This window comes from Seriola aureovittata, chromosome 6 (assembly GCF_021018895.1).
Source record: "Seriola aureovittata isolate HTS-2021-v1 ecotype China chromosome 6, ASM2101889v1, whole genome shotgun sequence".
In the NCBI taxonomy this organism is placed as follows: Eukaryota; Metazoa; Chordata; class Actinopteri; order Carangiformes; family Carangidae; genus Seriola; species Seriola aureovittata.
Window position 1 is genome coordinate 6570206 of NC_079369.1, and position 14364 is coordinate 6584569.

General features: G+C 39.6%; 2 protein-coding genes across 3 annotated transcripts; one reads left to right on the forward strand and one right to left on the reverse strand.

Annotated features, from left to right (window-relative positions):
* The first annotated feature begins 14 nt into the window (after positions 1–14).
* akr1a1b (aldo-keto reductase family 1, member A1b (aldehyde reductase)) lies at positions 15–5895 on the forward strand. Of its 2 annotated transcripts, none has more exons than XM_056377828.1 (9): positions 15–165; positions 1731–1826; positions 2748–2867; positions 3048–3199; positions 3595–3790; positions 3880–4079; positions 4945–5017; positions 5120–5206; positions 5589–5895. In XM_056377828.1, exons 2-9 carry the CDS (start codon positions 1746–1748, stop codon positions 5652–5654), a joined length of 975 nt encoding a protein of 324 aa, XP_056233803.1. In that variant the 5' UTR covers positions 15–165; positions 1731–1745; the 3' UTR covers positions 5655–5895. The 2 variants fall into 2 exon arrangements, with proteins under 2 accessions (XP_056233803.1, XP_056233802.1); XM_056377827.1 differs by lacking the exon at positions 15–165 and adding an exon at positions 179–316.
* A 227-nt stretch (positions 5896–6122) lies between these two features.
* Positions 6123–12834, reverse strand: c6h19orf44 (chromosome 6 C19orf44 homolog). The gene is made up of 10 exons (XM_056377825.1): positions 12388–12834; positions 11652–11822; positions 11430–11557; positions 10809–11292; positions 9602–9968; positions 8960–9039; positions 7932–8424; positions 7640–7729; positions 7024–7190; positions 6123–6632 (listed from the first exon to the last, which is right to left on the reverse strand). Exons 1-10 carry the CDS (start codon positions 12493–12495, stop codon positions 6543–6545), a joined length of 2178 nt encoding a protein of 725 aa, XP_056233800.1. The 5' UTR covers positions 12496–12834; the 3' UTR covers positions 6123–6542.
* Between the last annotated feature and the right edge of the window lie 1530 nt (positions 12835–14364).

Sequence of the window (14364 nt, forward strand, 5' to 3'; positions counted from 1 at the left end):
ACCGGAAACACAGGATTCATCATCCCGGAAAGGGAAATGTCAACAAAATGAGGTGGTGTTTTTGAACATTAAGCAGTAGACGACACTCTTGCATTCTTGTCCTGCTTGGGAGGACTACAAGAAGAGGTCCTTGTTTGAGGTCTCAGGCTTTAAAATCTTGAAACAGTAAGTTTACGACTCAAACTGAGCGCAGAGCCGCTGCCCACTGGCCAATGTTATGTAATTTCAGAACTGAAGTGAACCGACCATGCAGTCATTCAAATGTCAGGTCCTAAAGCCGATATTCCGTCGTTTATGTTTTGACGCTGGCAAGAGGGTGAGTAAGTCGATAACTTTCACAGTGGTTAGCCCAGACCATTGTATGTGTGAACATAACACGGCCAGGAACGTTAATAGAAGTGGGAGTGTGTGTGTTTTTTTTTCCGAGAAGAAGCTAAAGCTAGCTAGCTGTTATTTCAGCTGGAGCTCTAGCGGTGATTTGTTTTTAACGGGCAGTTTTTTTTTTTCTACACGGAGAGACGAGTGATGTCGCAGATTTTAACCTTTGTCTTAATAAACTGCAACGTCCGCCATTACTTTTGCATCTGCTGCGTCTTTTGCATCCATTGCCTCACCCCTTTGCGTGCTAACGTTAGCTAATGTTTAATATTAATATATCCATTGGCTGGTTTTCACGTCTCGAGCTGTCAGAGCTGCTGAGCTCGAGGTCACTGTCGCTGAGGCGTGGTTGTCGCGCGTGACTTTTCAGGAAATCAGCTGACAGACCTGGATTTTGGAAAGATCTGGAAAATATCTTTTTTCCCCCCTGAAGATATTTCAGAAACTATTGGTGCTTCACATAACTTTGGCATTCATTCGTATCATTTTGTATCTAACTGTCTTCCATCCTGCTAGAGATAAAGACGTGCGTTTATTTTTCTTAAATCTTGTCTGGACATGATGACTTAAAATTTTTTGCAATTTGTCAAAGGCTGTTTGAGTAATTATTTAATATTTTTTATTTGCCAGCTGCAATAGTATGTGGCTGGTATTGTTTTCACCTTGAGTGTGTATGTGTGTCGCAGGAACTACCACAGAGGTGGTTTTGAGGACAGGTATTTAGACGTCTGTCTGTTGACAGATATTGTCACTGTGATAGTGTTACGAGTGTGCAAGATACAGTCATGAAACTTTACAGGTGTATAGCTGAGATTAAAATGAAGGCTGAGTTTGAAAATGAATGTTATTCTGCTCGTGAGTACTGAGTACTCATATAGTTATGCAGTAACGACTACTGAGTACTCATGGATTGAACATCAACATGTCAATGGGCCTTGTGGCTAGTGTGACCCCATTACAAGATGTCTAGATTCTTCTTGTTGCCAAATATTATGATTTCTTAATCTCTTAGAGCATCCCAGATAGTGTGCTCTGAGTTTACAGTATTTTTTAATAAAAAGTTAAGTCTGGTGACTTCTTCTTTTTGGACAAGACCATGTTTTGTATCTTTACAGGACATTTTCAATGTTTGACCTTTATCTAATCCTGGTATTGTTTTTTTTAAGGTGTTGGTTGTAAATCATACTGTGCATTGTTACATAAGTGAAGCTTATTATAGATTTCTGTTACAGTTTGTTGAACAGTGAATATCTCCTGTGTATCTCATGAAATTCTTGCTACTGCAACTTTAAGCACCCAAGGAAGCCAAGCAGCTTTCCATACTGACTGATGCTCTCCTCGTCCTTTTTAAGGTGATCCTGAGAGGCATGAATGACTTTGCAGTTCTCAACACGGGGCGGAAGATGCCCCTGCTTGGACTGGGAACTTGGAAGAGTGAACCAGGAAAGGTAGAGGCTGCACTTTTATCTTGTTTTTAATAATAATATGTTTGATAAATTTTCCTCTTTTGTGTAATTCATTTCCTAATAACAACCAGATAACATCTCTGCCTGTTCAGTTCCACCCTGTCCTTCTTCCAAATGCAGAAATATATCCGTAATGTCACACATTAAGGCTGCACATATCAACAGTTTTATATTAACAACAGATCAAATTACTTTGTGTAATGTGAAATGTATTGCTTGTACTGAATGACACCTCTTCTAGTCTAACTCTATGGTGCAGTTATGGTTTCATGACTCACAGCTTTACTGTTTTGGTTTAGTCAAACAGCTCTTAACATGTAGTCTCCAACGACAGCAGGCAGCTGTCTCCAGCATAAAGCTCTAAAATCCCACTGTACACCATCCACTCGGCACCAAATAACAAAGGCAGAGAAAGACAAAGTCAGTGACTAACTGGTGAACAAAGTGGAGAATTTAGCAGAGCCAGATATTTCCCTTCAAGAGTTGATGGAGACCAAAACAGAGCTAAAAATAACTTAATATTGGACCTACCCTTGCCAGGTGGACTGACAAGTTAAAGCTAATGTTGCTGACTAACATGTTTACCATATCAATTTATTATACAATATTTTGATGTTGCATGTTATACTGCACCCACATGGCTGAAATATCATTTAATGCCACTGCAGATACACAGGTTTGACAGAGACCTAATTTCATTTGCCAACAAAACTTAAAAAACTTTCATGTTTTTGTTTCTATGTTTCACCATACTTCCTCCTGTTCAAACACTGAATGTGAAAGATTGATTTAATCAATGAACATAAGGTGTAGCAAGTTCCACACTGTAGCAGTTGATGGCCATGTCTTTAAATAATGTCTGTGTTTTCATTTAACTGTTGTGCTATTTGACCTCCATCACAGGTGAAACAAGCAGTCATTTGGGCCTTGGAGGCTGGGTATCGCCACATTGACTGTGCAGCCATTTATGGCAATGAGGTTGAGATTGGAGAAGCCCTACAAGAGACTCTAGGCCCTGGCAAGGTAAAACAGCTTCAGCAAATTAGAAGGTCAAAATTTCAGTAAAAATGGTGTCTGTTCCATAACACATAATGACAGTAATATGTCCATTGAGGGTGATTGATACCAGATACTGACATCTCTGTCTTTCAGATTTCAGCTTGTACTTAATTATTTCTATTGTCTGACATGTCTGTGCACCAGTCGCTGAGGCGAGAGGACGTGTTCATCACATCCAAGCTGTGGAACACTCGACATCACCCAGAAGACGTGGAGCCGGCCCTGCTGAAGACCCTGAAGGACCTGAAGCTGGAGTACCTGGACCTCTACCTCATCCACTGGCCCTATGCCTTCCAGTGAGCTCAACCCACTCCAAAGTCGAACTTTTTATCTTGAGAAAACCACTTTTGGTTTTCTCAAGATAACGAGATAATGACAACATAGTCATGAGAAACCATCTTTGTTATCCTGAGAGAACAAGGTCATTAAGTCATTATTCCAAGATAAAAAACATAATTAACTTCTTATTTTGAGACTTTGGGCTTTTAAAAATGATTTTTGAAAGGGAAAAATTTTTAAAGTTTTGACGCTACATTCATCTTCATACTATATAGGCCTTAAAGTGAAACTTGCAATGGAGCAATATTTTAAGAAAATAAATGGGAAAGAGAACTTGTTTACTTGTTTTCCACTTCAGCCTGTCCTTGGTTATTCTCTCCATTAAATGTGGCTCCCTCTTTGTATCCACCAGACGCGGAGATGTTACTTTCCCCAGAAAGGAGGATGGCACCTTGCTGTACGACGAAATAGACTACAAGCTGACCTGGGCTGCCATGGAGAAGCTGGTGGGGAAGGGTCTCGTCCGATCCATCGGTCTGTCCAACTTCAACAGTCTACAGATAGATGACATCCTGTCTGTTGCCAGCATCAAACCAACTGTCCTACAGGTACAGGGACGTACAGGTATGGTTTAGGTGAGAATTTAGCTTAGTAAAGTCTTAAGTCACCCTGGTATCCTTGTATTTTGTTTGGACAGGTAGAGAGCCACCCCTACCTGTCCCAGGTAGAGCTGCTGGCCCACTGTCGGGACCGGGGCCTGGTGATGACGGCCTACAGCCCTCTGGGCTCCCCTGACCGGGCCTGGAAACATCCAGATGAACCCGTTCTGCTTCAGGAGCCTGCGATTGCCTCCCTCGCAGAGAAATATAAAAAGACCCCAGCTCAGATTATTCTGAGGTGATTTCACTGTGCAGTTACTGGCAGGTGTTCTACATTTCTACCAACCAATACACTTTTCAGAGTGATTTTGAACTCTAAAGACATTATATTTTTTTTAATTATAAAAAGTCTTCAAATTTAAGCTCTTGAAGTAATTCTTAAATCCAGAGGTTTTCACAAGAAGCCTCCTAACCTCTTTACTAAATATCACGATAGCACTTAAAGTTTACGTTTGTGTACATCAGCCAAATACTACCGGTTTTAAAAGGTTTGGTTCTAATTTAGCATTTTTAACTTGATACTCTGATCGAGCAACATAAAATTAAACCACAAACAGGATGAAAACATAGCCTCCTTTGCAGAAGTAAAAAATGAGAAAACACAATCAAATACAAAAACAAACTGCAAATTGAAGGTAATTTACAATCAGTGTCTCCATTACATTATTTGTCAGAAAGTATCGACAGGTTTTTTCAATTCTCTATTTACCATATTTAGGGTTTTCTTTTTCTCCTTTTGTTTTGTTTATGTAAAAAAGTGAATATTGATGAGTAGGAGGCAACATGCACACCACTTGGTTTATCTCTTTTGTGGTCAAGGGAACCAGTGCAGAGGTGAAAAGTGTCTTTGGGGGCAGACACTTCTCACCTCTGCACTGTTTTCTTACTTCCTTTTAAAAAGATTATATTGGCTGATGTAATGTTGCAAGATTTTTTAAACTCTTCACACAAACAAATGACACCTAGTTGTATGCTTTAAAAAAACTGTTTACAGCATTGTCAGGTATACTTGATTCGTAGTAACAGGGCTAAAATATGCAGTGGTAAGGTCAAGCAACTCTCCAGTAACTGTACAATTTTAAAAAAGTTTGTTCTATTTGCAGGTGGCAGACACAGAGAGGAGTGGTAACGATCCCCAAGAGTGTGACAGAGTCACGCATCAAAGAAAACATTCAGGTGACATAAAATCTTTAGTCACAGCCATTCATTTCTGTCATGAAGATTTTTATGGATGGTTTCCTTAATTGAGAATAAGCTGATATCATTTGCTGTTGTCAGGTGTTTGACTTTACCCTTGAGGCAGAGGAAATAAAAAGCATCACTGCACTCAACAAAGGCTGGCGCTACATTGTACCAATGATTGAAGTAAGTGGGGTCTATTTCAGTTTGTATAATTTCACTTTTTAGTATTTTTTTAATATACAGGAGCCTGTGATTATCACAGATTAAATATTGATCATCATTATCCACCAAGGTCCGAGTATGATCTTAATTGTATAGAGGTTGTAGTCTGTGATGATCTACATCATCTTTATTAGGCTTTTTATCCTGGTAATTGTTTAATGGAGCAAAATTCAATGTAAAGGATATTTTGGCATAAAATATTATCCACCCCTACTCAAGCAGCTACGTGAGCATCTGCTGAAAAAGCAACAGTCTGGCTTTGAAAACCAGTTTGTAGAGGTGAACCTAAATTCATTACTGAAGAGCAGAGGGAAATGTTTCAACTTTGGTTTGGGTGTTACAGGTGGACGGGAAGCGTGTTCCCAGGGATGCAGGACATCCTCACTACCCTTTCAATGACCCCTACTGATGAGTCACACTACAGCCCAAATTTGTGCCTTCAACAACCCCATCAACATCACGTTACCCTCCCAACATCACCGGTACATTTTTCTGTATCCTGGCATTGGAATTTGTCTTTAGATCATGTCAAATCCTGCACGTATCATTAGAATATTTCAAGTTACTGTTGGTGGTGAAGACTGGAAAGTCTGGTATGACTGTATACATACTGTATGTGTTATTTTTTAAATAAACATTTTGTTACTTCAGCCGGAGGTGTCTTTATTCGACCAGTTGACTCTTCATGAATGTTGGCCTGTGGAACAATGTGGTGTTGTGCAGTGTAGAAACTTTACTCAAACTATAAATGTACATCAGTCTGAATTTAAATACAGTATTGAAATGCAGATTAAGTTTGTTTTCTAGATTTGGAGTGGACATTTTCAGATTTTTTAAATACTATTTTAACCAATGCATCATAACAGAATGTCAGTCATGAAGGTATAAAATTGTTTATCACGATTTTCTAAGAATGTACAAGTGACAGCAGGGATGCTTAATATTATTTCACTAGCAAAGTGTGGGTGTGTTATTGCCTTTATGTCACACAATGAATCCATTAAAAAAATCTGATACATTCAAACGTCACTATATCACATTACTTAAAGTGGCACAAATTAAAAAACTGAATGTATGATGTGATTTTCTGCATTATAGAGGCTCATGATCTTAGAGTGCACTTTACAGAAGAATCAATTCAAATCTCCATGGTATGTACGGTGACTGACTGACAACAAATATAATTCCATAGTAGAAAAATAGTATTTCATTATGTATAAATCTCATTTACTCATACAAGAAGAAATGGCAAATGCACATGGGAGTTCAGTATTCCAGTTCGACTGTGCATCCACTGTCACACACAGTGGCAGTCTCTCATCTCCTGCAGCACCTCTTCTAAGGCTTCCTCCATTGTGAGTTTTGGAGGTCTGTGCTTGCGAATGTACTGTGGAAAGAATGATGAACGTGTGTGAGTTAACTACAGCTTTAAGAAAGCCACCTTTTAGTCTTGAATATAATACCTGACTGGTTTCAGTTCAATTTACTACTGTCTCATGACACTGACTGATCTTCCACTACAATGAGAGACCAGCTACATCACTGTCAGTGAATGCAGGAAAGTTGTTTATGCAGTAAACTTCCTATCATCCTATCATGCAGAGACAGACATGTTATTGTTCTTCCACAAATGAGTTATTCACCCGATGATGCTTTGAACCAGTGATGACACAGTTTCCTGTGCTGAGCAAAACTTTTTAGTAAAATCTGTAAATCTGGATTATTCATAACTGAATACTAGAATGTCATTGTGTGCATCCTCAAGTAGCGTGCATTACCTCCTTGGTGTCCTCCAGCGTGGTGTATCTGTAGTTTGGTGGTTCCAGGCTCTGCACCAGGCAGGAGTGAAGCTGTCGACTGCTCTCGATGAAGCGTCTTGTCATGGCGAGCTGCTGTTTCAGCATATCGTTGAGTACAAATACAGCTGGATTGAAGCTGCTGAGAGCTGAGAAAGGGGGCACACAGAACAATAACCTTTGTTTTTTACTGTTTTACTGTAACCAAAGTCTTGATGGCATGATATGAAGTCACCCTGCAAGGTTCAATTGCATTTCAACAACAGATGGTGCTACAGCACCATGATAAATGCAAATGGTCATGAATCTGACTCATGATTTTGCATTATTCTTCATGAACAAATCCCAGATATTCCTCAAAAAATCATGGCTTCCATCAAAAAATTGGCATTATTGTGTATCTCTACCATGTTTTTACTTTGATGTAGATCTGAACTCAGGTTCAGGTTTAAAACTATTCAACATTTTCAACTATAAACAGAACAAATTTAAAGGATTGTTTGGATCAAAGGAGATTTTCTGAGTGGTTTCAGGATTTCTAAGTGTATTTATGTTGCATCTTATTTTCTGTTTAATTCTCTGTTTAATTGGGTCCTACCTTCTACTGTTTCTGCACTGAGAGAATGAGCAGCCACAGGGGTGGGATTCATGTAGGTCATGCCCAGTGGAGGTTGAAATGAAGCCATACCTGGAGAGAGGAGAGTCACAGATCAGAGACAGACATTGTTAAAGCCTTGGGTCATACTTACTGTATATGATACTTGTAGCACTTTACTATCAATATGTCATTGTCAAACTAATCCTGATAACTTGATGATTAACTTAAGAAAATGTGGCATGTACTACATCTTACATACATCTTACATTTATATAACGTATAGCAGACTTACCAGTTGACCATGTGTTTGCCATGGTATCAGGTTGGGTCTGTACTGCTGCCTCTTTTAAAACCTTTCTGGCTAAATCACGCCTATTCGACTTGTGACCTAAAGTCAGGCTGCCGTGTGATAGTGAGGATCTGGAGAGCCTGCTTCTGCTGAATGACTTTGATGTTTGACTGCGATCTAAGGTCCGCGAGGTTGTGTCCGAGAAAGTGCTCGAGTAATCATCTTCTGTCCTCTCACAGGATACATCTGAATTCGAAGCCTCCTCTCTGATCTCCGACATTACATCCAATTCATCTCCATCTCCTTGCAGGTGCTCTGAAACCTGGCTCGCACTGTAATTTGGCTCTGTCCTGCTCTCACTCTCAAAGTCACTTTGGTAGTCCAGCACATCCTCCTCTTGCTGTTGTTCCTCTTCCTTCTCCCCCTCTCTCAGTCTTGGTGGCTGCTGATGTCTGATCAGGGATCCAGGAATGGGGGCGCTGTGTTTGGCTTCTCTCTGTTTATGCAGCAAAAAGAAAGCAAAAATCTCAGTCCTTCAGAGAATCCACAGAGATCCCCATCAAAAGGAAAATAGCTCAAACTTATTATAATTAATATGAGTCAGATAAGTCAGATTTATTTATATAGCCCATTAAATCACAAATTTGCTTTTAGGGTCTTTACAGAATATGGCAACATCTGTCGTTAGACCCTTGATTAAGATAAGCAAAATGTCTACAATTCAATACTAAATCAACAACAACAGTCTTAACAAATGCTTATTGGAGCTCAGGGAAACTAGTGATTTCGATGACAGTTTTCTGTAGGTTCATCCCTCTGACCATTATCTTTCACATTACACATAGTTATTGGAACCATTATTATATACATAAAAATATTCATTATATTCTTTAGTGCAGCTTTAAGTTAATCTGGCTATCTTTTTAAGTCTGTCCAGTGCGTAAGTACAAAATTTTGGTCAAAATTCCAAAATTACATGAACAAGAACTAGTTAACAATTTATTTCATTACGCTGCTCTGTCATTCCCCACCTCCTTTCTTGGCGTTTCCTCTGTAAATCCAAAGGTAGCAGGGACAAGATCGTCTAATGTCATCACATTTATCTTGAAGTCTGCAATAACATAAGATCACAACTGAATTTTATAAAAGAACAGCATTTATCCACACAACTGCCATGTGTATGACTACTAGTAATACATATTTGATATAAATTAAAAATAAAAACTGGCAAAATCATGATGGCAGCTGTATCAGTGATTGACATAACATGGCTATATGTTTAAAAGTAGTACATGTCCGAATGTATTATAATGCATGCATCATTTATTCCTGAAAACAGGAATTTATGCCTAAACATTAAAAAAGGCTTGTCATAAACTTATAATACCTTGCAAAACAACTTTCTGTTAATACTTTGCAGAGGAAAGATTTATGTACCTTGTCGTCCATCTAGGATGCATGAGATAAGAGTGAAGAAAAAAATGACTGATGAACAAAAGAACCATGTTACTTCTCTTGTATGCAAAACAAAAGGGGGAGCTTTTGGACATCAGCAAGTGATTAAAACAACAATATTGTGACACTGCTATAATTGGTATAAACTGATTTTAAGTTCCACTGACTATTCCTTAACTAACTGATCTGTCCTGATGAACCTGACGAACTTCTCTCACCTCCAGAAGAGGCGAAACTCATCTCACTGTGGGGATCTTCGGAGCCAGGCCCCACAGGAAAGAGCTCCTCCAGAGAGAGCACCTCACTGCGGCCTGACATAGAGGAGAGGGAACGCTGTGGACTGCCAGCCCTGTGAGGAGAGTTCATTCTCCTCGGAGGAGAGGGGGAGACACGGGGAGGAGAGGGGGATGGAGAGAGCACAGAGGGGCTGAAGTGGGCCTGAGCCTGGCCAGTGAATCGAAAAGGAGAACTACGGCGAGAGAGAGAGGCAGGGGAGCGAGATGGTGCTTCGTTGGAGGGTGACGAAGGACAAACAGCAGCTGGAGGAGGTGTGGAGTGAACCTTCTGACTGCTTTTGCTCGATATCTGTAACAGAGGAAAGCATAGCATTGGTGCATAAATACATACACTGTAAACAATTACCATGAAAAATAAAAAAAATATTGAGTTTGTGAGTGCAGATATGCAAAAAAAGAGGAACATGGTTCAGATCACACCTAACCCCCTGTCTGTGTCCCAGTTCCATACTATACACTAACACTGAGTAGATTTTTGAATATGGAGTGATTTCTCCTGCAACTATGACAAAATTAAATCAAATCTAAAAAGTTGGGGTACATTCTAAAATAGTCTTGATTTTTGCCCCACAATCCACTGAACAAAGGCAATTGAGGAGCAATTCACAGTATTAAAATACAATGTACTGTAAATAGTGGATGGTGGTAAAACCCAAAAAACCAAACCAATAAATTTTTTTAAAAATATTTAAAAATTCTGACTCATAATGCCATCAAAAAGCTGAAGTGACAGACAAGTCTGCAAATGTACTGTTTCATTTCCTGTTAGTAGAAAACAGTAAAGTACACTGATTTCTTGTGTATTGTGAAAATGAACATATAATACATTCTGTTCACAATTAATATCTAGTATGGAATTGGGATACTTGGGCCTCCATAACTACATTACACTTTGCGTCACTTGAAGCATGATGGGACATGAAGTGCCAAACTCAAAACATTTACATATTTTATTTACACTAGCAACACAACCACTGACATGTGAACTGATTACATTAACCTAACATACCCTGAAAATAACAATATATAGTGTGCCTATCTATGACACGTGTTGTCTATGACATAAGACTGTAAATAAAACGAGTGAAAACTAAACAAAAACAGCCCAGGGTGCAAATTTTATAAGTACCTTGTCCACTGTTCTCTTGGATGAAGGTCTCCCTGGTCTTAACAAGCTGTCGTCTGTTGAATCCCAAGAGTCTCCAAGCAGTTTCCTCATGTCCTCCTCATCACTTTCCAGACTCACGCCACTCATTACTCTGAGTGACTTTATCTCCAAATCTGCTGAAGGGACTAAAGTACCAGCAGCTCTGGACCTGGACCTGACACCAACATCTGGGCCTTTTGGATACCCAGAGGCAGCAGTGTTAGTACTGTCAACATCTACAGTTGCCTTGTTCTTGAGGAAACGTTTTCCTGTCAGACTCTGGTCACTGTTGGTCTGTGCTGAGACTGGCATAATTGCCTCCAGGGACTTGGAAGCTTCTGGTTGTGGTGAGATTCCCCGTCTGGCCTGCTCCTGGGCCTGATGACGGCTCCGGATACGGCTCTCAATTTGAGCCAGTCTACTCATAGCAGCAGCCTGGGAGCCAAGCCGGGAAGATGACACATATCTGACCAGATGGAGTGAGAGGGACGCATAAAGAGAAAAAAATTTCCACACTGAAATTATTTTTGCTTGAGAAAATATTCATTATTTCCACTCATAGTCATTAATAATTCTGTTTCTTTTACATCTACAGAACTGTACCCTGGTTCAGGATTATGCTGCATTTGGCTCCTGCTGACAGGTGACTGGCTGCAGTTGGGTCCAGGTGGTGGAGCCTTCTTCAAGAATCTGCTTCCGCCACCTCCCGGAGAGCTCTGAAGTCTGAGGTCCTGCCAGAAGACAACAAGAAGAGCCACTGTGATGCTCTGATGTTCTGAGCGACACAGCATCAGGTTGGCTACAATAATTTCTAAAGTTGTTTACCTTGATAGAACCCCCCTCTCCTCCCTGACTCATAACAGGAGCAACAGAGAGCACAGAGTCAGCTCCATTCTCAGGAGCTGAACTGACCGAGGACAGGTCGCTCAGATCCGAGTGTACAGTCTGGGTATTTGGGGGAGCAGATCTGGTTTTCAGAGACCCACCCACAGCACCCTAAGGAGAAGGAGAGGAGTGACAATACAAGTTTCTGGTTTTAAAGAAACCCTAAGAGTTTGCTCTACTTGCCAATGTTGGAAAACAACATAATTACATTCAATCAAGTAGTGCTTTGATGTACTGTATATGACATTTACTTTCCACTATGTGCTACATTATATTGTTCTTCTACTAACAGCAGACACTGACAGCCATTAGTAACTTTGTGAATTCAGATTTTACCAACAAAACATAGCTTATAAAATGTTACAGATTAAGCATACCAATAAAAAATAAACAGTTAAAACAACATCTATCTGCTGAAACATTCAAATGCAGGGTTTATTCTGGATAGTACTGTTAGTTTTTATACTTAAGTACATATAGGTGAAAATACTTTTGCATTTTTACTGAAGTTTTATTTTGAATACAGGACCTTTAACCGTTTTATGCGATTGATTAAGGACCTCAACAATACGTTTTTGCTACTTTGCAAAACCATCTGAGTGCTTCTCCCAGCACTGTAACCTAGAGTTAGCCTAGTGTTAAATGGTACAGTTAATGAATCGTGTTAAAGACTCACTGTATGTGCCCCTTGTGTGGACTCAGCGTCTCCTCTGCTGTTCTTCTTCGCGACGAGCAGAGCCTGAGCTCGGTCCAGAGCAGAGCTTCGACCTCCTCGTTTCCACATCTTCAAACTGACGCTCTTCCCGAAGGCTGTTTGGCTAAGCGTCAACTAATACATTGTTTACGTATACGTAAGAGGAGCCAGCCAAGTTTGTTAAGGTTTCATCCTTCGTTCATGTTAGCTAGCTAGTGGCTAACTACACATAGTGTACTTGAATAAAAAGTCAGTAATATATTCTTTTGGAGACGCTTCATGACCCTCTATAGTTTAACGTAAAGTGGTGTACCAGCCTCTACCTATATACTTCCTTCTTAGTAGATAGCAACTACTCTGGCGTCCCTTGTTTCCATGGAGGAGCTTCCTCCTTCTTCTTCTTCTTCTTCTTATTATTCTGCTGCTTCTTCTTCTTCTTCTTCTTCTTCTTCCTTTTTTTTTTTTTTTTTTTTTTTTTTTTAATTTTGATTGGCGGTTGACAACCAACTTGCAAATGCATCAGCGCCACCTAGCGGATTGGGGTGTGGAACATTAGATTGGCAGGAAAAAAACGACAAAAAAATAAAGTAAAATTTCTCTATCAATCGTGTTTCTTTGAGATACTTGATTAGATGACTATACATTCCCCCTAACGCATCTCCAAGGAAGTTCTCTATAGAAGAGCCTTCTTCTTCTTCTTCTTCTTCTTGAACATAGATGATATTTTCAGAAACAACAGTTATCTATTATTTATCTTTTTATTGGTCATATTCTTATGTGGGCTGTTTATGACACTGACATTACTTTGAAACACTTGCACCATGGGTCCTAGTCAGTTCTGCATTCTGTTGACACAAAATTACACCTCAGGGCAAAGACAGAAATCAGCTGCTTCTCTGTGATAACCATGTTTTACAGCAGTTATTTTAAGGTGTTATAAAAATAAATCTGAGAATGATATGTTGAGGTGAATATCAGAACTTTTTAGTTTCCTTAGTAATAACCTGCAGCCAGCTGCAGAGACATGCTTAAGTCCAGTTCTTCGTTTCTGTTTTCCATTTTTCCCGTGGTCGCTGACTGTGCCACTGCGTTTAAGTCAAACATTCTTCTGGTTTGAGGCATTCAGAATCACCTAATGCTGTTTTCATCCTGCAGACTCAGGTGGTTCACAAAGTGAGTATCTGAGTCTACACCTATGTGTAATAACAATCATCTTATTTTATATGTACTATGCTGTCAACAATGTGAAGGAAAATGTCAGTACTGTTTGCACTTCTCTCCCAGAACTTCAGTCATCCAGGCAATTCACTTAACATTCGTCACCTTGGCCTTGTCATAGTTCCTGTATTATTCAATGTACTGTATGTTATTATGATATTTTCTTGTGCCCTTGTGTATCCTTATATCAACGTGCTGCCTCTACAATTATAAACAAAATCCTGCTAAATTTCATTTTAGTATCAGCAAGGACACCACAGTCATACCCTTAACATATGAATTTGGTTATTTTAGCTAAAGCTAACCTACAGCAGTAACTTCCAGATCAAAGCCCACAGACCTGAGCTGCTGCTTGAAAAAGATAATAAATAAGAGACCTTGGATAACATCTTAAAATTAACATTCATTCATGTCTTAAAGCTTAAAATTTGTTCATTCAGTTTGAAACTTCAGTAAATTGTGAGCTTGAAGAATTTGCTTGGAGGAAATTTGGGAATTTGAGGGTGCTACACCAAAACTAGGGAGTGAAGTGTAGTAGGATGCAGGTATGACTTGCATCTTCAAGATATTTTTCTCCTCTGTGACGTACTTGCTTGAAGTGGTTAGTAAGTTAGGGTTAAGTGACGTGGCATAAATGATCTGATGTCAAGGGAATAAATCTATGTGACTCGTTGGATGTCTTTCTGATTGAACTGACTGAAAACATCCAGCAAACAGAGAATAAATCACCTGCACAGCTCC

Coding starts and splice junctions, on each gene's coding strand:
- akr1a1b (XM_056377827.1), top strand. CDS start 248: ATGCAGTCATTCAAATGTCAGGTCCTAAAGCCGATATTCCGTCGTTTA. Junction 317..1,730: donor GTTTTGACGCTGGCAAGAGG/GTGAGTAAGTCG, acceptor GTCCTTTTTAAG/GTGATCCTGAGAGGCATGAA. Junction 4,080..4,944: donor CCAGCTCAGATTATTCTGAG/GTGATTTCACTG, acceptor TTCTATTTGCAG/GTGGCAGACACAGAGAGGAG.
- c6h19orf44 (XM_056377825.1), bottom strand. CDS start 12,495: ATGTGGAAACGAGGAGGTCGAAGCTCTGCTCTGGACCGAGCTCAGGCT. Junction 9,040..9,601: donor GAGTTTCGCCTCTTCTGGAG/GTGAGAGAAGTT, acceptor ATGTTATTGCAG/ACTTCAAGATAAATGTGATG. Junction 7,191..7,639: donor CAGTGCAGAAACAGTAGAAG/GTAGGACCCAAT, acceptor CCCCTTTCTCAG/CTCTCAGCAGCTTCAATCCA.